Source organism: Pantherophis guttatus, chromosome 8 (assembly GCF_059756535.1).
Source record: "Pantherophis guttatus breed Tessera chromosome 8, ASM5975653v1, whole genome shotgun sequence".
Lineage (NCBI taxonomy): Eukaryota > Metazoa > Chordata > Lepidosauria > Squamata > Colubridae > Pantherophis > Pantherophis guttatus.
This window is the reverse complement of record NC_142070.1, coordinates 82,019,535-82,045,881: the sequence shown is the minus strand read 5'-3', so window position 1 is coordinate 82,045,881 and position 26,347 is coordinate 82,019,535. Positions and strand designations below refer to the sequence as shown.

The window sequence follows — 26,347 nt, the reverse complement described above, 5'->3', positions numbered from 1 at the left end:
CTTCTGGCGGCGGCTGGAGGGGGAACCCCCCACCCATTCAAAGAGTTTTCTAGTGCAGGAAATTCCGACGCCCCCCACCCTCTACCCGCTCTCCCCCCCCCTCCAACCCCCCGCGACAGGAGACGGGATTGAAAATAAAAAAGATGCTGAAGCAATCAAAGACTAATCTGGGGAGAGAGAGAGGGAGGGAGAGAAAGAATGGGAGAAAGAGAGAAGGAAGGAGAGAGAGAGAGAAGGAGAGAGAGGAGAACAAGAAGGAGAAAGAGAAGGAGAGGGGAATGAGAGAGAGAATGAGAAAGGATGAGAGAATGAGAGCAACAGAGAGAGGGAGGAGAGAGGAGAACAAGAAGGAGAAGGGGAAGGAGAGGGGAATGAGAGAGAGAGGGAGACTAAGAATGAGAGCAACAGAGAGAGGGAGAGACAGAGAGAGATGGAACGAGAGAGAGAGAGAGGAGAAGAAGGAGAAAGAGAAGGAGAAAGAGAGAGGGGAATGAGAAAGGATGAAAGACTGAGAGCAACAGAGAGAGAGAGAGAGAGAAGGGGAGAGAGGAGAAGGGGAAGGAGAAAGGATGAGAGAAGGAGAGAGGGAGGGAGGGAGGGGCTCACCTCCAGCTCGCCCCAGCCCGAGTCCTGGCTGCCCATGTCCCACGCCATCCAGCTGGGGGATGCCGGCGCTGCGGACCCCCGTCCCCCGGCGGAGCCAGCCGGCCAGCCAGCCAGCGGGAGGCGGCGGCAGAGGCGGCGGGAGCCCGGCAGCCCTTCCCGGAGCGGCTCCCGAGGCAGCCGGCTTACTACTCTGGCCGCTCACGTGAGCCGGCCCGGAGGAAGGAGGCGGGAGCCACGCGCCCCCACCCCCGCCCCCCCCGCCCCCCCCCGCGGCCGCCGAGGGGAGGGGGCAGAGCCCGCGGGATGACGTCACGGCCGAGGGGAGGCGGGAGCGCGCGCGCCCGAGCCGCGCACCGGCTGCGCTTGTGGGCTGGGAGGGGGCTTTCCCTCCTTCCCTCCCTCCCTCCCTCTCTCTGTCTCCTTCTGCCTCTTCTCCCCCCTCCTTCTTTGGGCTCGTCTCCCTCTCTCTCTCCGTCTCTCCCTCCCTCCTGTCTTTCTCCCTCCCTCTTTCCTATGTCTTTCCCTCCATCATTCTCTCTCTCCCCCTCTCTGTCCCTCTCTCTACTTCCCTCTGTCTCCTTCTGCCTGTTCTCCCCCTCCCTCTGTGGGCTCGTCTCCCTCTCCCTCTCCGTCTCTCTCCCTCCCTCCCTTTCCTATGTCTTTCCCTCCATCATTCTCTCTCTCTCCCTCTCTCTACTTCCCTCCCTCCCTATCTCCCTCTCTCTTTCTGTCTCTCCTTCCCTTTCCTATACCTCTCTTTCCCTCTGTCTCCCTCCTGTCTCTCTCTCCCTCCCTCTTTCCTATGTCTTTCCCTTCATCATTCTCTCTCTCCCTCTCTCTACTTCCCTCCCTCCTTCCCTTTCCTATACCTCTCCCTCCATCATTCCCTCTCTCTCTCCCTCTCTCTACTTCCCTCCCTCCCTCTTAGTGCTTGTCCCCCTCTCACTTTCGGTCTCTCCCTCCCTCCCTTTCCTATGCCTCCCCCCCTCTCTCTTACTCCCTCTTTCCTATCTCCCTCTCTCTCTCCAGTCTCTCTCCCTCCCCCCCTTTCCTATACCTCTCCCTCTCCCTCTCTCTTTCCTTCTGTCTCCCTCCTGTCTCTCTCTCTCCCTCCCTCTTTCCTAGGTCTTTCCCTCCATCATTCTCTCTCTCTCCCTCTCTCTACTTCCCTCCCTCCCTATCTCCTTCTCTCTTTCTGTCTCTCCGTCCCTTTCCTAGGTCTCTCCCTCTGTCATTCCCCCTCTCTCTCCTTTCTCCCTCTCTGTCTCCCTTTCTCTTTCCCCCTCTCCCTCTCCCTCCCTCCCTTTCCTACGTCTCTCCCTCTCTTTCCCTCTCCCTTCTCTCTCTCTCTACCCCCCTCTTTCCTATGCCTCTCCCTCCATCATTCCCTCTCTCTCCATCTCCCTCTTTCTCTGTGTCTCCCCCTCCCTCTCCATCTCTCTCTCTCTCCCCCTCCTTTCTTTTTCCAACTCGTGCCCTGAACGCCAGGCAGCTGCCCAAATGGAAAAGCCAACATAGAGATGCCAAAAGGGGAAGCTTGATCTTTACAGGTTGGGAGGCGAGGGGAGGAAGGAAGGAAGGAAGGAAGAAAAAGAAAGAAAGAAAGAAAGAAAGAAAGAAAGAAAGAAAGAAAGAAAGAAAGAAAGAAAGAAAGAAAGCCCTCTGTTCTCTGCTAATGAAGAGCCCCCAAATTTGAAAAGAAAAGTGTAAAATTGCTCCTGGCAGCAAAGACAAAAACAGGAGATAAAAAGCTGAAAAACACTCCTGCATTTTGCTTTTTAAAAGACAGACCGAAGGGAGAGTTGAAAATATTGGATATTTTCCCCCTGCAGTAGGAAATCCAGTTTTCGAGTTAAGCTTCAATGCAAATATAAACCCCCTTCCCCAAATCAAGCTTAGCCTGTCCTGGAAATGCAGGGGCGAATCCTTTTCACCGACCTGGTTAAGCTTTTCCTGTCTGTTTCCATTGTGCAGATACACTGCTCCTATTCAAGGGAGCTCTCTTTAACTCTGGTGAGCGGACACGGGGGGGGGGGAGAGAGAGGGGGGGCTGCATGACTGCTGCAGTCAGCCGGAATCACACTTTGGAAAAGGGGAGGAGGGGGGGAATGTCAACCAAGGGGAAAACATTTCAGCTTAGTTTACATTTTTTTTAAAAAAAAAAAAACCCATTGATGCTTATCTCTATTTTCATTTTTAATCCTGTGCTTTTAAACTCTCTAGCTAGGATGTATGTTGTGGGTGAAGAAGGGCTCAAGGCCCGAAGGAAAAGAAAAAAAGGGAAATTCCTTTCTAAGGAATATCAGGTGGTTTTTCTTTCTTTTCTTTTAATCTGGACACTCCCCATAAATTCTTGTGGGTCTCTGTTGCCCACAATAAATCAAACAGAAGTCTGTTTGCGTTTCCCGACAAACCCCCCCCCCCCATTCAGCCTCCTTGCATTCCCTGCCGTCGCCCTTAGAAGCCGTTTTGGTATAAACACCACAACTTGCTTCACACTTGCCAGCTGACCTGAGCTGTGCATTTTGCAAGCAACTCGCCAAACACACACAAACACAAATACCGTCCTTCCAGTTTTTGCACTCCCAGGGCTGTTCCCCCTTGGCAGACTTTTTTTTACAGGTGCTTCTGTTGTGTGAAAAAAAAACAAAACACAACACAACAAACGCAAGGCGCTTTCCTGGCCATCAACAAAAAAAAAAAAATGGGACCCCCCCTTTTTTTCCTCCACCTTGTGCCTTAAATTTCTTCCCTTTGGCTGGAGCTTTGTAAGATGAAAAGCTCCACTTTTAATTAGCCGGGAGTGCCCCCCCCACACACCCCTCCACACACACACACACACACACACACACACGCAGGCTCCTTGGACCAATGCAGAATGCACAATTGTGGGTGGGGGGGAGTCTTACGCTAGCTAGCTCGCCCGTATAGATCATCATTTCCCTCTCTTTGTTGCGATGAAATATTCATTCGGATTGTCGTTTTGCAAATTTGAGGGTTCTAAATGCTAAATGAATACAATTATTATCCGGTGACAGAGTTGAGCTGACAGGCAGGAAGCAGCCTCGCTTCGTTCCCCCCCCCCAACCCCCCCCCCACACACCCCCACTCCCTCCTTACCTTTTCTGTCTGCTCAAATACGAGTCGAAGTCAATGTTTAACTCTTTTATGACTCTCCTTCGCCAGGATCTACTCTACCTAACCTTGGGCTGGAAGTTCCCAACAGGTAATTCAGCGGTTTCCCTGCGTCCTTTTGGTGCGTTTCCACTACCTTTCACATCCCTTGCTTTGTGTTTTCACCCAAAGCAAATAATAAAATAACGATTTTCTTTGATGCAACTGAAAAAAAAAAAAAGAAAAAACCCAACCACCAAAGACAACCGAAACACCGTTCCCAGAAAAACGATTGCTTCGGAGGAGACCAAGAAAGTCAGGCCAAGAAGTAGATTGTCGCCAGGTGTGGGATTCAGATAATTTAACTACCGGTTCGCCCAGCACCGAAAATGCGAGCATACACACATGCACACAACCCTCTGCGCATGAACTTTCCTCACACACACAGCTTCCACGCATGTGCATGGCTTGAAAACGTGGCTAAATAGGACGACATATTACCTGGGCCCATCCGCAGGTTACTATTACCGGTTCGCCCGAACCGGTCTGAACCGGCTTCGAACCGGCTGAATTCCATCTCTGATTGTCACCTGATTCTACGCTGATTTAATGATCAAAAACAGCAGGAAATGAAGAATCTGGCACCAAGGTTTTGGTTTTTTTTTGTTGTTTTTTTGGGGGGGTGTATCCTGCCCTTTGTGAAGCAGCACAAGAGTTGCCTGCCGAATATAGGCTGTAAAGTTTTATGAATAATTTTCGAGTGGGTTTACCCTTGGCGGAAAAGCCTTCTGCGATCCCAAATTATAATTGAGTTCACTTGACTGTGGCTAATCCCCAGATTTTTTTTTATTTATTTAATTTTATTTTATTTTATTTTGAAGTTGCCTCCGCTACCTTGGATGGAATGGCATTTGTGTTGCAACTTCTCCGGTGAGAAGTTTGGTGAAGGAGGGAAGATGTTAACCTGGTGTGGGTTTTTTGTTGTTGTTGTTGTTGTTGTTTTTTCTCCATAGTTTTCTGCCATTCCACATGGATGGCTTTCCTGCCAAATGAGCTGACGGATAACCTTACTCAGAATTCGTGGGCAAACTCCTGCAGGCCAGGCCTTACCGAATAAAACCGGGATTAAGTGAATAATCAAGGACTATTTGCAGAGAGAGGGGCTGCTTTGAGCCCATCCTGAGTTAAGGACAAAGTCCATCTCTTCCTTTTTTGGGGGGGGATGACCTAATTTCGGTGTGATTTCCCTCCCTTCCTTTTTTTTAAAAGAAACTCTTCCAGATGTTTCGAACAAGATAAGTTTTGTTCCATCACATCCAGAAGGCATTTAGTTGGGAATGGCTGACCCGAGTAAAATTTGATCGACAAAAAACACAGAGGAGTGAAAAAATATCACATTTTTGGTGCCGAATTGTATTGAAAAAACATTTGGCTCCCTTTTCTTTCTTTCTTTTTTTTTTTTAACAAAACCTTGGATTTCTTAGGCTACAATAGGAAAGGTTGCAAAGAAAGAGTTAACTTATACCAATTGTACGAGTCCTTGCCATTCTCTTTATTTATGACATTTGGATAGCTATTCAACTCAATTATAGGTAAGTCCTTGAGTTATGACCACAATGGAGCCCAAAATTTATGTTGCTAAGTGAGAAATTGGTTTGGCCCCATTTTATGACTTTGCTTGCCAGTGAATCTGGATTTCCCCTTGACTCTGCTTATCAGAAGGTCGCAAAAGGGAACCACGTGACCCCCGGATACTGCAACCGTCATATGTACGAGTCATAAGTATGAGTCAGTCTGAATTTTGATCCCATGACTATAGGGAAGCTGTGACGGTCTTAAGTATGAAAAATGAATCACCTTTTCAGTCCCATTGTAACTTTGAATGGTCACTAAACGGATTGTTGTAAGTTAAGGACTACCTCTATATGGGCAGATGGGAGAATTGAAGCAAAACCAGGAAAAACCATTAAAACAATTAAAAACTACAAAAATAAATAAGAACACGGGAAGTGCATATTCAAAATCCTACGTGCAGTATAACTCTTTGGTGTTTCCCTATACAGGGAAGTCCTCAACTTACGGCCACAACTTAGCCCCAACACTTCTGTTGCTAAGCGAGACATTTGTTAAGTGTGTTTTTTCCCATTTTACGACCTTTCTGGCCCATGGCCGTTAAGTGAATCACTGCAGTCGTTAAGTGAGTTACATGGTCGTTAAGCGAATCTGCCTTCCCCCTGGACTTTGCTGGTCAGATGGTTGCATGAACCAATCGTCTGAATTTTGCTCTCGTGGCCACGGGGATGTTGCAATGGTTGTAAGTGTGAAAAATGGCCCTAAATCCCCTTTTTTTCAGAGTGGTCACTAAAAGAACTGTTATAAGTTGAGTCGTATCTGTACTCACTGCTGTTCCGGAGTAGTTGCATTTTGTACATTTTCATTCCCAGCCTTTGACTCAAGAGATCCTCTCCATTTTATTGCTAGCCTTGCGAACGTTGGAAAAGACTCGGCAATAATAATGATTTATTATTATTAATAATAATAATAAATTATTAATAATAATTAATATTATAATGGGTTTCCCTGGCTTTAATCTGACATTACGTTACAATTCCTGCACCCCTTATTTACAAATACAATTCCTGCACTCCCTATTTCTTTAAAATAATAATAATAATAATAATAAATTGGGAAGATATGATAGTTTCCAATCTGGGAATTCCCAGAAGCATTATTTAATTTTGCAATGGTCAGGTGAGGATGATGGATGCCCAAGCCCTGGAAATAGGCACCACTTTGCCAGTTTTTCCAGAAACAACTTTCTAACGCAAACCATTCGAGTCGCGGCTATTCCTTATAGTCATAACCCCCATTACATAGAAAAGACCTGGCATTCCTATTAAAAGCTCCAGCATCGAAGACAAGGCATTCAAAATAAATGAACCAGAATAACACTTCGCCATTAATTAATTTAGGGTATATTAATTCACCAATGCTTTTTTTCTTTTCTTTTCTTTTGGAGGGTGAGTGGGTTGCAAATGTTGAGATTCTAAAGCATGCAGAATTCAGAGCTGGGCCTCGTGAAAAAGGCTAGAATTTGGAAGCCTTATGAAAAGATCAGCCTTCCTATCCAAAAGGCTACATATCCCCCCAAAACAGAGGAAAGAAATACAGGATATGCCCCCTTGCTTGTGTATCTCGTATTCAATTCCCTCCATCCCTAATCGAGCTCAAACTAGACTTACCCACGCCATTATCAAGATCAAAGAATCCATCAATCAAGTTTGATAAGCTGTAATTTTTTTAATTTTTTTTTTACTGAGTTTTAAAAAAAATAAAGCACATTAAAAACTGCACTCCTTTCTAAATGCCTCTTCAGAATATCATTGATTAAAAAGCCCCTCCGTCTAATATACAAGGCTTTCTGAATGGGAACCGTTCTTGCTTGAATTAAATTCAGCCAGCACAAAAATTGGCTCTAACTTTGAACGTTAAGCTCCCATGGCATAAACTATATATCTACTGCTTTAGTCCTTTTCCTGGTGCCTCCCATTTTTTGTTTGTCCAGAAATCACTTGACTTGTTCTCTTAAAAGAGGAGGGGGGGTGGGGGAAATCACTCATATCTCTGGATCAAAAAGTCACTAGAGAATTAGCTAGATGCTTGGATCTCTGCCAAAACTGTAAAGGTTGAAGTGAAGTCTTAGACTTAAATTTATTTATTTATTTATTTAGTTTGTCAAACATGTACGAGATAACAGGAATAAGTATAAATATGGATAAATACTGCTTCACTGTGCACCAAGGAAGGAAGGAAGGAAGAAGGAAGGGCAGAGAGAGGGACGAATGGAAGGAAGGAAGGAAGGAAGGAAGGAAGGAAGGAAGGAAGGAAGGAAGGACAGAGGGAGGAAGGAAGGAAGGAGTAGCAATAGACTTATATACTGCTTCACTGTGCACCAAGAAAGGAAGGAAGAAGGAAGGACAGAGAGAGGGAGGAATGGATTGAAGGAAGGAAGGAAGGAGGAAGGACAGTGAGAGGGAGGAATGGAAGGAAGGAAGGAAGGAAGAAAGGAAGGAAGGAAGGAAGGAAGGAAGGAAGGAAGGAAGGAAGGAAGGAAGGAAGGAGTAGCAATAGACTTATATACTGCTTCACTGCGCACCAAGGAAGGAAGGAAGGAGGAAGGACAGTGAGAGGGAGGAATGGAAGGAAGGAAAGAAGGAAGGAGTAGCAATAGACTTATATACTGCTTCACTGTGCACCAAGAAAGGAAGGAAGGACAGAGAGAGGGAGGAATGGATTGAAGGAAGGAAGGAAGGAGGAAGGACAGTGAGAGGGAGGAATGGAAGGAAGGAAGGAAGGAAGGAAGGAAGGAAGGAAGGAAGGAAGGAAGGAAGGAAGGAAGGAGTAGCAATAGACTTATATACTGCTTCACTGTGCACCAAGGAAAGAAGGAAGAAGGAAGGACAGAGAGAGAGAGGAATGGATTGATTGAAGGAAGGAAGGAAGGAGTAGCAATAGACTTATATACTGCTTCACAGTGCTTTTACAGCCTTCTCCAAGCAGTTTACAGAGTGAGCCTATATGGCCCCCAACAATCTGGGTCCTCATTTTATTGACCTCAGAAGGAAGGACGGAAGGCTGAGTCAACCTTGAGCTGACCAGGAACCTCTGTGGTGGCACAGTGGTTAGAATGAAGTATTGCAGCCTAACTCTGCCCACTGCCAGGAGTTCGATCCTGAGCGGCTCAGGGTTGACTCAGCCTTCCATCCTTCCGAGGTGGGTAAAATGAGGACCCAGATTGTTGGGGGCAAGAGGCTGACTCTGTAAACCGCTTAGAGAGGGTGGTAAAGCATTATGAAGCGGTATATAAGTCTAAGTGCTACGGCCATCCATGAACTGCACTGCAGTGCATTAAGTTGTCTTTTCGTTCCTTGCTCATCCGATGGCACCGCTGTTGCATTTTTTTCCCCAGTTCTGCAGGCAAAATAATCAGGTGAAAGTGCTAAATCCTTCAAGGCAACCTGGATCGTTGCTTGTTTCATTTCTCCATGTTTTTTTTTTTTTACAAGTAATAAGCATAACAACAACATCATTTTTTCCCCAATAATTTTATTAAATCATGGAAACAAAATGTTATGATGCGAATGATGCAGTCTTCCAGTAGTTGAAGGGCTGCCCCAAAGAAGGGCAGGTCAACCAATTCTCCAAAGCACCTGAAGGCAAGATGAGAAACAAATGGGTGGAAACCCATCAAGGAGAGAAGCAACTTAGAACTAAGGAGAAATTTCCTGACAGTGAGAACAATTAATCAGTGGAACAACTTGCCTCCAGAAGTTGTGAATGCTCCAACACTGGAAGTTTTTAAGAAGATGTTGGATAACCATTTGTCTGAAGTGGTATAGGGTTTCCTGCCTAAGCAGGGGGCTGGACTAGAAGACCTCCAAGGTCCCTCCCAGCTCTATTCCGATTGATTGAGTGATTGATTGATTTCCAAATCCCTTTCAGATGGGACATGTTTTCCTTCTTACTGTTCCAGCAACATAACTCACTTCTTCCAACCATACAGAACGCAAGGGAGCAAATCTCCCCTATTTTATCTGGAGAAAAAGAAGAGCGAGGCGCCTGTTGTTTATTTGGCAGTTTCCCCATAGTCGTCAGTTTCCATTAGTCTCCCCACAACCACTTCCCAAAACCCCTGCAAAGAATGGTGGCCAGCAGCTGATCGATTTCTCTTTTCCTGCTCCACAATCGTAGCTAGTTGGGCAATAAGACTCAGCCTCCCCACCCCCACACCTCTCCGCTCTTCCCTGTTTGATCTTCCCATATGTTTCTTTACTTCACATTAGTTTACTTGGGAGGGATCCAAAGAGGGAGCGGAAAAGAGGACCAGACAATCATCCTGGAGAGATCAGACCAAACAAACTAGATGCCAACATCGGTTTTGAGCAGATCCAAGATGGTTGTGCAATGCTCAGAATCAATAATGAGGGAAACTTGGACTCTAGTCCTTCTTCTTCTTCTTCTTCTTCTTCTTCTTCTTCTTCTTCTTCTTCTTCTTCTTCTTCTTCTTCTTCTTCTTTTTCTTTTTCTTCTTCTTCTTCTTCTTCTTCTTCTTTTTAAATCCTTTGATTACAAAACAAAAAATGGGGAAGGAAGGAAGGAAGGAAGGAAGGAAGGAAGGAAGGAAGGAAGGAAGGAAGGAAGGAGAGGGCGAGGGGAGCAAAGGGGAAAGGGGAAAGAAGGGGAAAGCAAAGGGAAGGAAAGGGGAGGAGGAGAGGACAGGAAAGAGAGGAAAGGGGAGGGGAGGGGAGGAGAGGAAAGGAAAGGAAAGGAAAGGAAAGGAAAGGAAAGGAAAGGAAAGGAAAGGAAGTTAATAGGAAGGGAAAGGAAAGGAAAGGAAAGGAAAGGAAAGGAAAGGAAAGGAAAGGAAAGGAAAGGAAAGGAAAGGAAAGGAAGTTAATAGGAAGGGAAAGGAAAGGAAAGGAAAGGAAAGGAAAGGAAAGGAAAGGAAAGGAAAAAGGAGAAAGGAAAGGAAAGGAAAGGAAAGGAAAGGAAAGGAAAGGAGAAAGGAAAGGAAAGGAAAGGAAAGGAAAGGAAAGGAAAGGAAAGGAAAGGAAAGGAAAGGAAAGGAAAGGAAAGGAAAATTCCAACATTTCTGATCCAGTTATGATGAAAGAGAAGAGTTAAATAAGGTTTCAGTTAAATAGTTTGCAGTTAGCCAAACTTAGTTTGTCCAGCCTGTTGTGAATTGTCACAGAAGCCATTTCATGCAAGTGCCTTCAATTAGAGCCGAGATAGCTGAATTGCCCTGGGGACACGGTGGCTCAGTGGCTAAGACGCTAAGCTTGTCGATTGAAAAGTCGGCAGTTCAGCGGTTCAAATCCCCAGTGCTGCGTAACGGGGTGAGTTCCCGTTCCTTGTCCCAGCTTCTGCCAACCTAGCAGTTCGAAAGCAGGTAAAAAATGCAAGTAGAAAAAATAGGGACCACCTTTGGTGGGAAGGGAAGAGCGTTCTGTGCGCCTTTGGAGTTGAGTCATGCCGGCCACGTGACCACGGAGACGTCTTCGGACAACGCTGGCTCTTCGGCTTTGAAACGGAGATGAGCACCGCCCCCTAGAGTCGGGAACGACTAGCACGTACGTGCAAGGGGAACCTTTACCTTTAGCCCATCTCTGCAGAGAGCTGTTAAATTGTATAAAACCAGACACATCACCGGAAGCTATGTAAGATTATAAGACTATGTCTGATTAACTTTGGCCTGTTTTGTGTGTGAATTCATTGGAGAAGGCAAAGATGCTAGGATTGTCCCAAAGGTGCTGTTTTCAAGAGGCAACTGGACATTCTGGGTTTTCTTTGAAGATGTTTCGCTTCTCATGCAAGAAGCTTCTTCAACTCTGACCGGATGGTGGTGAAGGGAAGGAAAGAATGGGAAGGAAAATCCCCATTCCCTCCCCACTTCTGGGGGAAGGATTTTGCAAAATCCCCATTCCCACCCCACTCTGGGGCCAGCCAGAGGTGGCATTTGCCGGTTCTCAGAACTACTCAAAATTTCCGTTACCGGTTCTCCAGAACCTGTCAGAACCTGCTGGATTTCACTCCTGCTCCATCTGCATAAGATCGTTGGGCTAAATATCTTTTGATACGTTCCTTAATTTAATGTCGGAATGTTTTGAAAACATTGGTGGGATAAGTTTCCCCCCAGCCCCCCTGAATATCTTGGGGCATTCTTGGGAAGAGACATATATACGATGGCATTTTAATGCTTGTTATTAATAAACAGTGTTAAAATATGTCTTTTGCAGCTATTCCTGCTTCATAAATACAGGCTAATATTTGCACACTCTGTTTTGCCAACACACACTCCTGTTTTGCAGAGTGGGAGATTTGCATATTTGTCTTCCACTAATCCACACAGAAGTGTCTTTTCCTTTCCTTTCCTTTCCTTTTCTTTCTTTCTTTTTTTTTTTCAAAGGATGATCTGAGTGGAATCTGCAAGTCAGAGCAGATTGTCTGCATTCTCCTAGCTCCGTGATGGCAAACCTATGACACGCGTGCCACAGGTGACACACAGAGCCATATCGATGGGCATACACGCGTTGCCCTAGCTCAACTCCAGCGTGCACGGATTTTCGGGCCTTCCAGGTCCACCAGAAGTTGGGAAACAGGCTGTTTCCGGCTTCCAGAGGGTCTCCGGGGGAGGGAGAGGCCCGTTTTCGCTCTCTCCAGGCTCCAGAGGCTTTCTAGGAGCCTGGGGAGGGCAAAAACAGTCTTCCTCACCCCCAGGAGGCCCTCTGGAGGCCAGAAACGGCCTGTTTACCAACTTCCGGTGGGACCAGAAGGCCCGTTTTTCGCTCTCCCCAGGGTCCTAGAAAGCCTCTGGAGCCTGGGAAGGACAAAAAACAGGCCTACCGCATCTACGCAGGCCAGAAGCAGGAGGAGCGCGGTGGGGGGGTCATGTGAATTATGGGTGTGGGCACGCACTCGCGTGACCACCCCGCACTCCTCCAGCTTTTGGCACGCGATGGCAAAAAGGTTAGCCACCACTGCCTTAAACCAATTCCAAGTAAACATTTACCCATTTCTTTACCCACAAAAAAAGTGTGCATAAAATTTAGGGCGCGTGAAATGTTTCAACTTTCCGTTTCCAAACTTTAGAAGTGCTCAAAAGTTGCGAGACGTACCTTGGGGATGTACGTAAAGATATTTTGGTTACTTTAATATAATTTATAAGAAGCCTGGTGGTGCAGAGGACTAAACTACTGTTAAAGTAGTATTTAGCTGCCAGCTGCCTGCAATTACTGCGAGTTCAAATCTCACCAGGCTCAAGGTTGACTCAACCTTTCATCCTTCCGAGGTAGGTAAAATGAGGACCCGGTTTGTGGGGGCAATAAGCTGACTTTGTATAAAAAAGAACACCTTAGGGGGCCCCCGAAAGCGCTACTAAGCAAGTATATACAAAAGTATGAAGGCTATTGCTTAACGCATTGTAAGCCGCCCTGAGTCTCCGGAGAAGGGCAGCATATAAATCGAACTAATAAATAAATAAATTTAGATGTGCTTGGTATGTTAACTACGTCAACATCAAAACTTCTTTTAACATTTCGTTTGTTTCGTATTTAGTAAACAAAGAGTGTCCCTTCAATGCTTTCTGGCATGCCACTCTGAATTTCTTTTTTAAAAAATTATTATACATTTTCCTTTATTATGCATCACATTTCCAGTTTTGCAACGACAGTGTACTGACTGTATCAAGTCCTTTATAAGTATACGTAGTATTATACACCCTGATTATAACCATTGTTCTCGTAATCATAGTCTCTTTTAAATACATAATATTGTACGTCATAGTTGTAGCTATTATTTTCATCGTTGTACCATAAAGCTCTGTACATTTGTCACTCTATAGTCATGTACAATCCAATAGTAATATTGCTCTGAATTTCAAAGGGGAGGGGAGAAAAAATACAGAATTTGAAGGGCATTTCTGCTTTCAAGCCACAATAACATGCCAGGCAACGAGTGAAATGAATTTGCCCTTGTTCTTTCTGTACCCCTCCTGCCCCACCATTGCCAAATGGTGCTAAAGCAAAATAATCCAATTTACAAATATCGGCCCTTCCCAAGATGGAAAATTCCAGGTCTAAAATGTTACCTTAGTAGCAGGAGCGACTTTGAAAATACCTGCCTAAGGAAGGAATTCTAATGCCAGCAACTAATCCTTCCACTCTGCACGGTTTATTAAGAAATGTTTTTAAAAAGTTATACGGGTAAGTCCTCAACTTACGACCACAAAATTTCTGGCGCTAAGGGAGACATTTGTGAAGTGAGTTTGGCGGCACTTTTCTTGCCACCGTTGTTAAGTGAGTCACTGCACTTGTTAAGGTATAGTCACACGGTTATTAAGTGAATCTGGCTTCCCCCCCCCCGTTGACATTCCTTGTCAGAAGGTCGCAAAAAGGGATAACGGGACGCTACGACTGTCATAAATATGACTCAGTTGCCAAGTGCCTGAATTTTGAAAACGTGACCACGGGGAGGCTGCCATGGTCATTAAAATGATTGTAAGTTGCTTTTTTTTCAAGGTCGCTGTAATTTTGAATGGACACTAAATGAAGTGTTGTAAGTCAAGGACTGCCTGCCTGACTTCCTCCCTCTCCTCTGTGTGTTCTGGGCTTTTAAAACACCAGTTTACCCTGTGAGCGGGATCCCCGTCTTACGGCTGATGAGGAAAGAAAGGACAATATTTATGAAACCAACCGGTTCTGCTTTCAGTAACATTCGGCACGTAATCACAGAGAAAATGCCATTTCAAGATTCAATCAGAATGCAGCTGGAAGGGACCTTGGAGGTCTTCTAGTCCAACCCCCTACTCAAGCAAGAGATCCTAAACAATTTGAGACAAGTGGCTGTCCAGTCTCTTCTTAAAAACTTCCAGTGATGGAGAACTCACAACATCTGAAGGTAAATTGTTCCCCAGGTTAATTGTCCTCACTGTTAGGAAGTTTCTCCTTAGTTCCATGTTGCTTCTCTCCATGCTTAGTTTCCATCCATTGCTTCTTGTCCTGCCTTCTGAAGGTGCTTTGGAAAATAAGTTGACCCTTTCCTCTTCTTTGGGGCAGCCCCTCAAATATTGGAACACAGTGGTGAAATTCCATTTTTTTTACTACTGGTTCTGTGGGCGTGGCTTGGTAGGCGTGGCTTAGTGGGCATAACAGGGGAAGGATATTGCAAAATCTCCATTCCCTTCCAACTCCAGGGGAAGGAAGGATACTGCAAAAATCTCCATTCCCTCCCCACTCCACGGGAAGGATACTGCAAAATCTCCATTCCCTCCCCACTCCAAGGGAAGGATACTACAAAATCCCCATTCCCTCCCCATTCCAGGGGAAGGATACTGCAAAATCTCCATTCCCTCCCCACTCCAAGGGAAGGATACTGCAAAATCTCCATTCCCTCCCCACTTCAAGGGAAGGATACTACAAAATCTCCATTCCCTCTCCACTCCAAGGGAAGGATACTACAAAATCTCCATTCCTTCCCCACTCCAGGGGAAGGATACTGCAAAATCTCCATTCCCTCCACACTCCAAGGGAAGGATACTACAAAATCTCCATTCCCTCCCCACTCCAGGGGAAGGATACTGCAAAATCTCCATTCCCTCCCCACTCCAGGGGAAGGGTACTGCAAAATCCCCATTCCAGGAAAAGGATACTGCAAAATCTCCATTCCCTCCCCATTCCAGGGGAAGGATACTGCAAATCCCCACTCCCTCCCCACTAGGTGACACCATGCGTTCTTCTAGAAGGAGTGGGGTTTGTGCTGTAGAGTGTCTCTTATGGAACGTCTGCCAAGCGCAGAGACCACTAAGGACTCCAGAGTTCAACCCTAAATTACAAATATTCTCTTCTATCGATACCCCAATGTTTTCCCCCCAACAGCTTCAGTGAATAGGCTCAGACGAAGCAGAATCAGCCTTAATCTGGATTCTTCCACTGAGTAAGAGTTCAGTTTCTAAATCCAACTTTTAAGATTCTGGGACTGTATTCTGAGTGAAAATGAGGAGAGGTGGATGCCTCCAGGTTTGAAATACTCCGAGTTAGTAGGCGAAAGGTTCATAGAGCTTCCCAATCTGGATTTCTTTCAGAGAAGAAGTTCCTGCAAGATGAATGTTTCATTATGGGAACCTACTGACTTTCTTGTCAATTCAGACGATGAAATTTCAAGCACATCCTACCCGTCTCCAAGTCTTAATGTAATAATATGAAAAAGTATCCGAGGAAAGGAAGGAAGGAAGGAAGGAAGGAAGGAAGGAAGGAAGGGGAAGGAAGAAAGAAAAGAAGGAGGGAGGGAAGAAGGAAGGAAGGGAAGGAGGGAAGGAAGGAAAGAGGGAGGGAGGGAGGAAAGGAAGGAAGGAAGGAAGGAAGGAAAGGGAAAGGAAGGAAGAATGGGAGAAAGAAAGAAAGAAAGAAAAAAGAAAGAAAGAAAGTATATAAATTGGAAATTAAATTAAATTAAATTAAAGAAAAAACCGGAGGGAGGGAGAGAAGAAAGAAGGAAGGAAAGAAGGAAAGAGAAAGAAAGAAAGAATGGAAGAAAGAAAAGAAGGAGGGAGGGAGGGAAGGATGAAGGAAGGAAAGGAGGGAAGGAAGGAAAGAGGGAGGGAGGGAGGAAAGAAAGGAAGGAAGGAAAGAATGAAAGAAAAGAAGAAAGAAAGAAAAGAAAAGGAGAGAGGGAGGGAAGAAGGAAGGAAGGAAAGAAAAAGAAAGAAAGAAAGGAAGGAGTAAGGAAGGAAGGAAGGAGAAAAAGTGAATACATTTTATATTATTATTTCCAATTTATTACATCAAGTCTTCATATGATGAGAAATAACAGTTACCGTAAGACACTTTCTAGAGGTGTAACTCCAATTGTTCCACGAGTCTATGGTCCTTATTTACAAAGAAGTGTGTGTGTGGGGGGGGGGGGAAACGTTTGTTTCAATTAAATCTAATATCACAATGTTTGCAGATGTCCTTGCCCCTGAACGGAGGGTGCAGGTACAAACCCTGAGCATATTCCTTGGCGTTATGATGCTGAGATAACGTGAAGGTGTATAAAGAAACAATTTAAACTTTCTGCTCTTCGGGTGCCCCAAGGCAAAAACTCGCCTTACAAATATTCACTTCTGCCCAGTAAACATATTTAAACTTGCCTCATCCGGAAGAAAATAGTAAATCCATTTCGGATTTCATTTGGCGGTACAGATTTTGTTTAATGATAAACATTATCGTGTCAATTTGCCACAAAAATTACAGTTGGGCTGAAGCTCTGGTCAACTTTTAAGCCATTTCTCCAAATCAGCAGAAGTTCTCAAAGAGCACGCAGGAAAGTACAATACATGCTGATTTAGGAGAAACGTCAAGGGCTAAAAATATGTTTATTGGTTGACAAAAAAGAATGATTCTTTCACGAGGAGGCACTTTTAAAAAAAAAATGCATTACGTAAAACAATTATCGTTAATTATTATTGTTAATACAATAGTATTATTGTTAAAACATTATAACAATATTTAATAGCATGGTTAATATATTGTACTGTATTGTATTGTATTGTACTGTACTGTACTGTACTGTACTGCATTGCATTGCATTACATTACATTACATTACATTACATTACATTACATTACATTACATTACATTACATTATATTATATTATATTATTATATTATATTATATTATATTATATTATATTATATTATATTATATTATATTATATTATTATATTATATTATATTATATTATATTATATTATATTATATTATATTATATTACATTATATTATATATAGCACAGGGCTTGAAATGGCTTTGGAGCTCTTCTAATCTAAATTATTCTAGATATTCTAATAATTATTAGCGTTAATACAATAGTATTATTGTTAAAACATTATAACAATATTTAATAGGATGGTTAATATATTATATAATTATAATTATAATATAATAATATAGTAATGTAATGTAATGTAATGTAATGTTATAATATAATATAATATAATATAATATAATATAATATAATATAATATAATATAATATAATATAATATAATATAATAATATTTCCAGCACAGGGCTGGAAATGGCTTTGGAGCTCTTCTAATCTAAATTATTCTAGATATTCTAATAATATATAATTCAATATATTCATTCATAAATCGTGTGTGTGTGATTTTTCTGCCAGAGGGGCCTTATTTTTAGACAAATCCCAGTTTGGAATTTTATTTCAGTCAAGAAGGAATGTTAGACTCAAAGAAAACAGGGGGAGAACAGAACTAATTCCATGTTTTAAACAGGAAGGCACAAAAGTCAACATAAAAATATGATAAATAAATAAATAAATAAATAAATAAATAAATAAATAAATAAATAAATAAATAAATAAGTGTGCAATGAACAACTTCGGAAGCCTTACACTCTGCAGCTTCCAGAGACTCACAACCATGTTCCTAACTTAATGACGGCGGTGATTCGTTTAACGACAGTGGCAAGAAAGGTTGTAAAAACGGGACAGTGGCTAAGACTCTGAGCTTGTCGATCGAAAGGTTGGCAGTTCAGCGGTTCGAGTGCCGCGTAACGGGGTGAGCTCCCGTGACTTGTCCCAGCTTCTGCCAACCTAGCAGTTCGAAAGCAGGTAAAAAATGCAAGTAGAAAAATAGGGACCACCTTTGGTGGGAAGGTAACAGCGTTCCGTGCGCCTTTGGCGTTGAGTCATGCCGGCCACAGGACCATGGAGATGTCTTCGGACAGCGCTGGCTTTTCGGCTTTGAAACGGAGATGAGCACCGCCCCCTAGAGTCGGGAACGACTAGCACATATGTGCCAGGGGAACTTTTACCTTTTTATTCTGACTATTTGAACTGCAAAACAACGCCGACAACTATTCAACGCGAAGGCCGTTTCAGAGCTGCTTGTGACACCCCTTTTTCCAGTTAATAAATGTTTTAAGATGTGGCGATCTATTTATTTCTATTTCAGCTTGAGTTGAAGATTTTTAGCACTTTGAAGAAACCTCATTTGCATCCATCATCCCTTAGAAGAGGAGGATGGAGGAGGCAAGGAAGGCCAAAATGGTACGTGGGATTACAATGCCTTTGGCAGCCGAGGAGAAGACGGTTGGAAATAGCAGCCATCAACTTGCCAGCTGTCAATTAAGCAGCATTTTTAGAATATAGGAAGCGTGATAAGAGATTTTTTTTTTTTACACATTCTCCGTATATTATTAGAGCGTGATTTTCAGATACGTGGGATTATTAGGGAATACTTCAGTCGGAGAAATTAGATCAAATTGCCCGTTCATCTTACAGTGGAGAAATTGTGAATTTGGGCTGAAAACGCCCACTGTTGTATTCTTTACTAGGACGATGAACTTCTGAGGTTTTTCCTGGCGATTCTTAAAAGGGGATTTTTTTTTTTCTATAGTCAAACCTTCTCTTTGGAGTCAGGTCTCTTCTGGTTCTTTGGACTTTTAAAAATTCCACCTAGGGAGTTTTGAGTAACATGCCTGGCTCTAGTTCTTTAACAATTATATCTGTCTCTCTATCTATCATCTCTGTCTGTCTCTCTCTCTCTCTCTCTCTCTCAATCATCTACCTACACCCATCTATTTCTCTATCTGCCTGTCTGTCCGTCCATCCGTCCATCCATCCATCTATATCTATCTTTCCATATCTATCTATCTATCTATCTATCTATCTATCTATCTATCTATCTATCTATCTATCTCATCTATGCATCATCTAACTATCCATCCACCCACCCACCCATCATCTCTCTATTTTCGTCCATCCATCCATCCATCCATCTATATTTACATCTACATCTACATCTACATCTAGATGTTCCCAGTAAAAACATCTCTGGTTTCAAGTGCATGTCATTTAAACAGGCAGACCAAAATACAGTGTGAGTAATTTGAGACACTCAAATATATATATATATATATATATATATATATATATATATAAAGTTTTGGTGTATTCGGGTCTTTTCCCGTGATACTCTCGGGATACTCTCAATCTTACACGGGAAAAGACCCGAATACACCAAAACTTCCATATATGTATTTATATATATATATATAGAATATATAGAATATGTAGGTCTTTGGTTATTCAGGTTTTCCCCCGTGGAGAAAACCCGAATAACAAAAGACCTACATACAAACACCTGCGAAAACCTCAGAAAACAATATATAGAATATATATATATTCAGCATATGTATGTATGTATGTATTTTTCTCTCAGCCAGGTTTTTCCTACGTAAATCAAGATCTTTATACAGCCACAGTTCAGTGAAATCTCATTCACTAGTTTCTAGGCTTTATCAGACATCAAACCAGCATTTTACTGTCTGTTGTGAGACTTAAGGGAGACTAAAATAGATCTATTTCTGAATATTTCTGAATATATATAAATATTCTGACTATTTTAAAAGACCAGCTCGTCCCAGAGAATATTCCACTGCTTAATGTGAAAATTAGCTTGCAGCAAAGAGAGTTCCACGTCCCAGATCAAACAGCGTTACATAAGAGAGTCACACACTTTCCAAACTTGTGTTAAGGCACATGTTTCCGGTGTGACAGATAGAGCCTGAGCGCATGGTCCTGGCACATGAAAAAGAAAAGGTCATAATATACAGATATTAGAGAAGCACAGAGGGGATTTGGGGGGGGCAGGGTGAGGGGTGTCCTGCAAATTTCCAAATCAGATAGAAAACCTGGAGTAACTTTCATGCAACGCCACATGTGCTTTTCCAACAGGTTTATGACGCCTCTGGGTGGAATGTAGGAGTAGGAGGGGGAGAGAGAGAAAGTGGGGTAAGTAAAGAGTTTGAACTTTGCTTTTGCTGACATGGGTTTCAAGTGATGGATATCTCTTTTTGAAGGCTACTTTGTTATATAAACAATTCAGAATACAGAAAAAATCAGAGTTGGAAGGGACCTGTGAGGTCTTCTAGTCCAACCCCCTGAAGCAGGAGAAGGAGACCCTGTATCAATTTTAGACAAATGGCTGTCCAGTCTCTTCTTCAAAACCTCCAGGGATGGAGCATCCACAACTTCTGGAGGCAATTCCTTCCACCGATTAATTCTTTTCAGTGTCAGGATATTTCTTCTCAATTCCAGGTTGCTTCTCTCCTTGATGAGTTTCCATCCATCGTTTCTTGTCCTGCTTTCTGGTGCTTTGGAGAATGGGTTGACCCCTTCTTCTTCTTTGTGGTGGCCCCACAAACACTGGAAGACTGCCATCATGTCCCCACTGGTCCTTCTTTTCTCCAGACTGGCCAAACCCCGTTTCTTCCATCTTCTTCTCATTCATTTGTTCCATAAGCAAAATCCTTTATAATGTCAAGAAGGGCATTTTGGGGTCCTGTTAGGCTTAGCTTTAAAAGAGAAGAGGGAGACTGGCTTTATCTCCTCTGCCTTGTAAGGAGTTACTCTGCCGTTACTAATCATTCCCAGGGGAACAACAAACGACATTCCTCCCGTCCATGCAATCACACAGCCCCCAAGCGGGGTGGGGGGGTCACAGCCAGTGGTGGAATTCAAATTTTTTTACTACCAGTTCTGTGGGCATGGCTTGGTGGGTGTGGTATGGCTTGGTGGGTGTGGCAGGGGAAGGATACTGCAAAATCCCCATTCCCACCCCCACTCTGGGGCCAGCCAGAGGTGGTCTTTGCTGGTTCTCTGAACTACTCAAAATTTCCACTACCGGTTCTCCAGAACCTGGTGGATTTCACCCCTGGTCACAGCTGATTTCATCCTGCTTGGTTCTGAAAACTTTGAGGGTAGGAGAGGTGTTAAACCCACACTTTGCCTTCTTTGCTTCAACCCTCGGAGGGAGGGATGGAAGGAAGGAAGTGGAGGGATGGAGGGAGGGATACAAGGAAGGAAGTGGAGGGATGGGGGGAGGGATGGAAGGAAGGAAGTGGAGGGACGGAGGGAAGGAAGGAAGGGAGGGAGGGAGGAAGGAGGGAGGGACGGAGAAAAGGAGGGAAGGAAAGAAGGAGGGAGGGAGGGAAGGAAGTAGAGGGAGGGAGGGAAGGAAGGACAGAAGAAGGAGGGACGGAGGGAAGGAAGGAAGGGAGGGAGGAATGGAGGGAAGGAAGGAAGGAGGGAGGGAGGGAAGAAGGAAGGAGGGATGGAGAAAGAGAGGGAAGGAAAGAAGGAGGGAGGGAAGGAAGGAAGGAAGTGGAGGGAGGGAAGAAGGAGGGACGGATGAAGGGAGGGAAGGAAGGAAGGAAGTGGAGGGAGGAGGAAGGGACAGAGGAAGGGAGGGAAGGATGGAAGGAGGAAGGGAGGGAAGAAGGAGGGACAGAGGGAAGGGAGGGAGGGAGGAAGAAGGAGGGACAGAGGGAAGGGAGGGAGGGAGGAAGAAGGAGGGAAGGAGGGGAGGAATGCAAGGAGAGAGGGAAGGAAGGAAGGAGAGGGAGGGGGAAGGGAGGGAAAAAGAGGAGGGGAGAAAGGAGGAGGGGCGGGAGGAAACTGATTTCTTTTCCAAAGCACCTGAGGGCAAGTCAAGAAGTCAATGGGTAGATGATCATTATCAACCTCCTTGGAAGGAGAAATCTCCTGTCAATGAGAATGACGAATCAATGGAGTTGCTTCATTCTGAAAGTTGGGGCTGCTCCATCCCTAGAGAGGATCTTTTTTAGAAAAAGGTTGGGCAGTGATTTATCCAGTATGATGTAAGATTTCCGGCTTAAGCAGGGGGTTGGGTTAGAAGACCTCCAAGGTCCCTTCCAACTCTCTTATTCTACGCGGTGTATTCTAAAGGGCCTTGTTTTGGAATGAAGACCCTCCCAGCATTCTGGTCGCCTCCAACCCGAAATAGGAACGCGCAGGGTAATCCGTGCGAAAGGTTTTAAAACTGTGTTGCTGTCTTATTTTTAGCCACGCACAATGAAATTTGTTCCGCCGATATTTACCGACGCTCTTGCCAACCCTTTTTGAACTCGGATAATAAGACTTGAGAGGAAAATCTAGATGAATTAGGACACGAGTCAGATCCTGCCCTGCGTTTTTTTTTAAAAAAAAGGGAAATAAAGAAACATTATTCTGCTCTAATGAGAATTTCAGCTGAGCATTATCAAGGCAGAATCTATCCCTTAATTAGCAATTTTATTAGTTATGCATGAGCCAGAACCCAAATTCGGCTTCTATTCTTTTAGTTATGATGGTGGCCCTGTTGCATTTCAGTAAAAGAGCAGAAGCAACTCTGCTATTTTTCCAAGGTTGAAAATTTTCACTTGAAACTGAGAGTAAAGCAGCACAGCCTACTGAAGACACAGCCAGCTTTCCAAAAAAAAAAAAAAACTAAACCCAAAACTTCTCCCCAATCCAAATGGCTCTTTGAGTGTTTAAGGTTGCAGACCCCTGATCTAAGTTAAATGCTAATATAGATTTCATGACCTTGTATGATACGCCCTAGGCTAAATAAAGAAATAAGGGTCTTGCTTAGGAGTGGAGGTTATGGGTCCAGAGCCTTGGTGGCGCAGCAGACTAAAGCGCTGTTAAGTAGCACCAGCTGCCTGCAATTACTGCGAGTTCAAATCTCACCAGGCTCAAGGTTGACTCAGCCTTCCATCCTTCCGAGGTAGGTAAATTGAGGACCCGGATTGTGGGGGCAATAAGCTGACTTTGTATAAATATATACAAAAGGATGAAGGCTATTGCTTAACGCATTGTAAGCCGCCCTGAGTCTCCGGAGAAGGGCGGCATATAAATCGAACCAATAAACAATAAATAAATTGTGGTCCTAAATCAAGGACCAGCTGCATAAGGGTTTGGTTTGATCGTACATGGTGGCATGGATTATTATTTTTTTATTATTCCTTCTCACCCTCTTCCTCTGCCCTTCGGGACAGTTACCCCTTCTTTGTTTTCGTAAGAAAGGGAAAAACAATTCCTAGGTTGACACGCTTTAATTGGTTTAATAAAACAAATACTGTAGAGCAGAGATAATCCTTTCTTGGTCCCTTATTGCAGAATATCCAAGCATGCAATGGGGCCTCGGAAACATTGGACCCATTCACAAAGACTACAGTGACAGGCTCTTATAACTGGATAATCAAGTTTTCTATTAATCCCGCGCACAAAGGACTTTGCATTCACAACATTGTTGGCTTTTTTCAACCCCAACTTCCCTGGACCTTCCTTGCCTGTTGCAATGTTTTATTTGCATTCCCGCGAACGAAAGCTCCGATTTACAGGGATAAAATATGTCATTTTTTTTGGCTCGCGGCGAGCACCCAGCTTGGCTGCTCCGAAGCTGTTGGCAGTGCTTGGTTCCTTTAGTTTGCGTCAGATAATCAAACATCAGCTGTCAAAACGGTGTCAAAACCGAATCGTGTGGCACGTTATACCTGCTCAGCACCGTCAGCTATCAATTGCCAAACATCAAACCTCGATTCAGATAGGGAAAGTGGGATACCAGATAGAATCCAGGGCCAAGCTGATCGCGCATAGCAAATAAGCGCTCAAATATGCAGAGAACAGTTGTGGAATGCGCCAACCTTACAGCTTTGTCTCGGGTCTAATGGAGCAAGAAGAAAATGTTCTTTCCAAACACGATAAGGATAATCTAACATCGTGCGTGCTTGGGAGGGAGGGAAAAACCTGGAATCCAGATATTTTTTTTTTTAAAAAAATCAAGATGGGGAGAGGAATTATTTAAACAGAATAAAAGAGTTGGAAGGGACCTTGGAGGTCTTCTAGTCCAACCCCCTGCTCAGACAGGAGACCCTCTAACATTCCAGACAAGTGGCTTTCCAGTCTCTTCTTGAAGACCTCCATTGTTGGAGCACCCAAAACATCTGGATTTAAGCAGTTCCACTGATTTTCTCATTGACAGGAAATCTCTCCTTACTTCTAGGTTGGTTCTCTCACTCTTCATTGGAAAGCCGATCAGTCAGAATAGAGCTGGAAGGGAACTTGGAGGCCTTCTAGTCCATCCCCCTGCTCGAGCAGGAGACCCTAGACCAGTGATGGCCAACCTTTTTGCCGTCGTGTGCCAAAAGCGGAGGGAATGTAGAGGGATCACGCACGCATGTGCCCACACTCATAGTTCAATGCGTCCCGCACCCCACTCTCCCTCCATTTTTGGCACACGATGGCACGGTGGGCCCAGTAGGCCAATTTTTCACCCTCTCCAAGCTCCAGAAGCTTTCTTGGAGCCTGGGGAGGATGAAAACGGCCTTCCCCACCCCCTGGAGGCCCTCCGGAGGCTGGAAACAGCCCATTTCCTGACTTCTGGAGGGCTCGGAAGGCCCAAAAATCAGCTGGCGGGCGCACACATGCACACTGGAGCTGAGCTAGGGCAACGCTTGTGTGCCCACAGATATGGCTCCTTAGATTCTCCATCACGGCCCTATGCCATTCCAGATAAGTGGCTGTCCAATCTCTTCTTGGAAACTTCCAGTGTTGGAGCATTCACCACTTCTGGAGGCAAGTTCTGTTCCACTGATTAATTGTTCTCACTGTCAGGAAATTCCTCCTTAGTTCTAGGTTGCTTCTCTCCTTGATTAGTTTCCACCCATCGCTTCTTGTCCTGCCTTCAGGTGCTTTGGAGAACAGGTTGACCTGCCCTTCTTTTGGGGCAGCCCTTCAACTACTGGAAGACTGCTATCAAGTCACCCCTAGTCCTTCTTTTCACTAGACGAGCCAAACTCAATTCCTGCAGCCTGAAAGAAGCATGGCTTGTGCCAACTTTCCACTGGTTGATTGTCCTCACTGTTAGGAAGTTCCTCCTTAATTCCAGGTTGCTTCTCTCCTAGATCAGTTTCCATCCGTTGCTTCTTGTCCTGCCTTCTGGTACTTTGGAAAATAAGTTGACCCCCTCCTCTTTGTGGCAACCCCTGAGATATTGGAAGACTGCTATTATGTCCCCTCTGGTCCTTCCTTTGATTTGACCAAAACCCCTTCCAGGAAGGCTGCGGGGAACAGCTACAAAGGTCCCTCCAGAAGGGCCTCCTCTCTCTGAACATCAAATGGTGCGATTTGTTCCTCTGTCGCAGTCCTGACAGGTTGTAGACTTTTATATTTTTGCATGGAAGCAGAAGCAGCAGAAAAGCCACCCCTGGGAGAAGATCATTTTGTAGGCTAAATCAGGAAAGAGAAGAATCAATTTCAGGAGAATAATAGCAAGGGATTGATACGGCTCCATCTTTGTTTCCCAAAGGCATCGACTCAGGCGTTGCGAGACGGGCCGTGGCTACATCCAATAAGCTATTCTTAGGAACTTCTCTATTCTGTTCTTTGAAGCTAACCAGATAACAATAGTTCTTTTTTTCTTCTTCTTCTTCTTCGGTTCAGACAAATTTCAGCTTTATTTCCAGAGGCAGCACCGCATAAATAATTAAAGTGTCACCTCCCACATTCTGAGGCTGAGGAAACCTTGACTTTTCTGAGCCAAAGTCTACGTCCGGAATAACAGAGTTGGAAGGGATCTTGGAGATCTTCTAGTCCAAGGGTCGGCAAACTGCGTCTCTGGAGCCGCATGTGGCTCTTTCATCCCTCTGCTGCGGCTCCCTGTCACTCAAGATATATTTTAGATGTCAAAAGGGTTTTGTGGCTCCCGGTGTTTTCTTTTCTGTGGGAAACGGGTCCAAATGGCTCTTTGAGTGTTTAAGGTTGCCGATCCCTGTTCTAGTCCAACCTCAGGCAAGAAACTCTATGTCATTTCAGACAAATGGTTGTCCAATCTCTTCTTAAAAATGTTGGAGCGCCCACAAACCGTTCCACTGGTTAATTGTTCTCAATGTTAAGGAAATTTCTCCTTAGTTCTAGGTTGCTTCTCTCCTTGATTAGTTTCCATCCGTTGCTTCTTGTTCCACCCTCAGGAGCTTTGGAGAATAGCTTGACTCCCTCTTCTTTGGGGCAGCCCCTGAGACATTGGAAGACTGCTATCATGTCACCCATGGTCCTTCTTTTCATCAAACTAGACATACCCAGTTCCACTTGCTGAGTGAGAGAGATCTTGGCAATTATGAGTTCACATAGACTTGCGGTTCCTCTAGATCGGCTCCCACTGTGAGACCTGAAAATATTTAAATCTGATTTCATGCCTCAAGTCTGTGGAGGAAAGGAAAGACTTG

General features: G+C 44.3%; 1 protein-coding gene across 3 annotated transcripts in view; it reads right to left on the bottom strand.

Annotated features, from left to right (window-relative positions):
* Window positions 1–26,347, bottom strand: part of PPARGC1A (PPARG coactivator 1 alpha) — a 523,380-nt gene that overhangs the window by 126,955 nt on the left and 370,078 nt on the right. The window contains exon 1 of one of the 3 annotated variants that reach the window (XM_060688912.2): window positions 607–815. The exons of the other annotated variants lie outside the window; for them this stretch is intronic. Within the exon in view, the coding sequence (XP_060544895.2) occupies window positions 607–654 (48 nt within the window). The 5' untranslated portion in view covers window positions 655–815. Of the gene's footprint in view, window positions 1–606; window positions 816–26,347 lie in introns of those variants that run through there. 3 annotated transcript variants of the gene reach the window in all.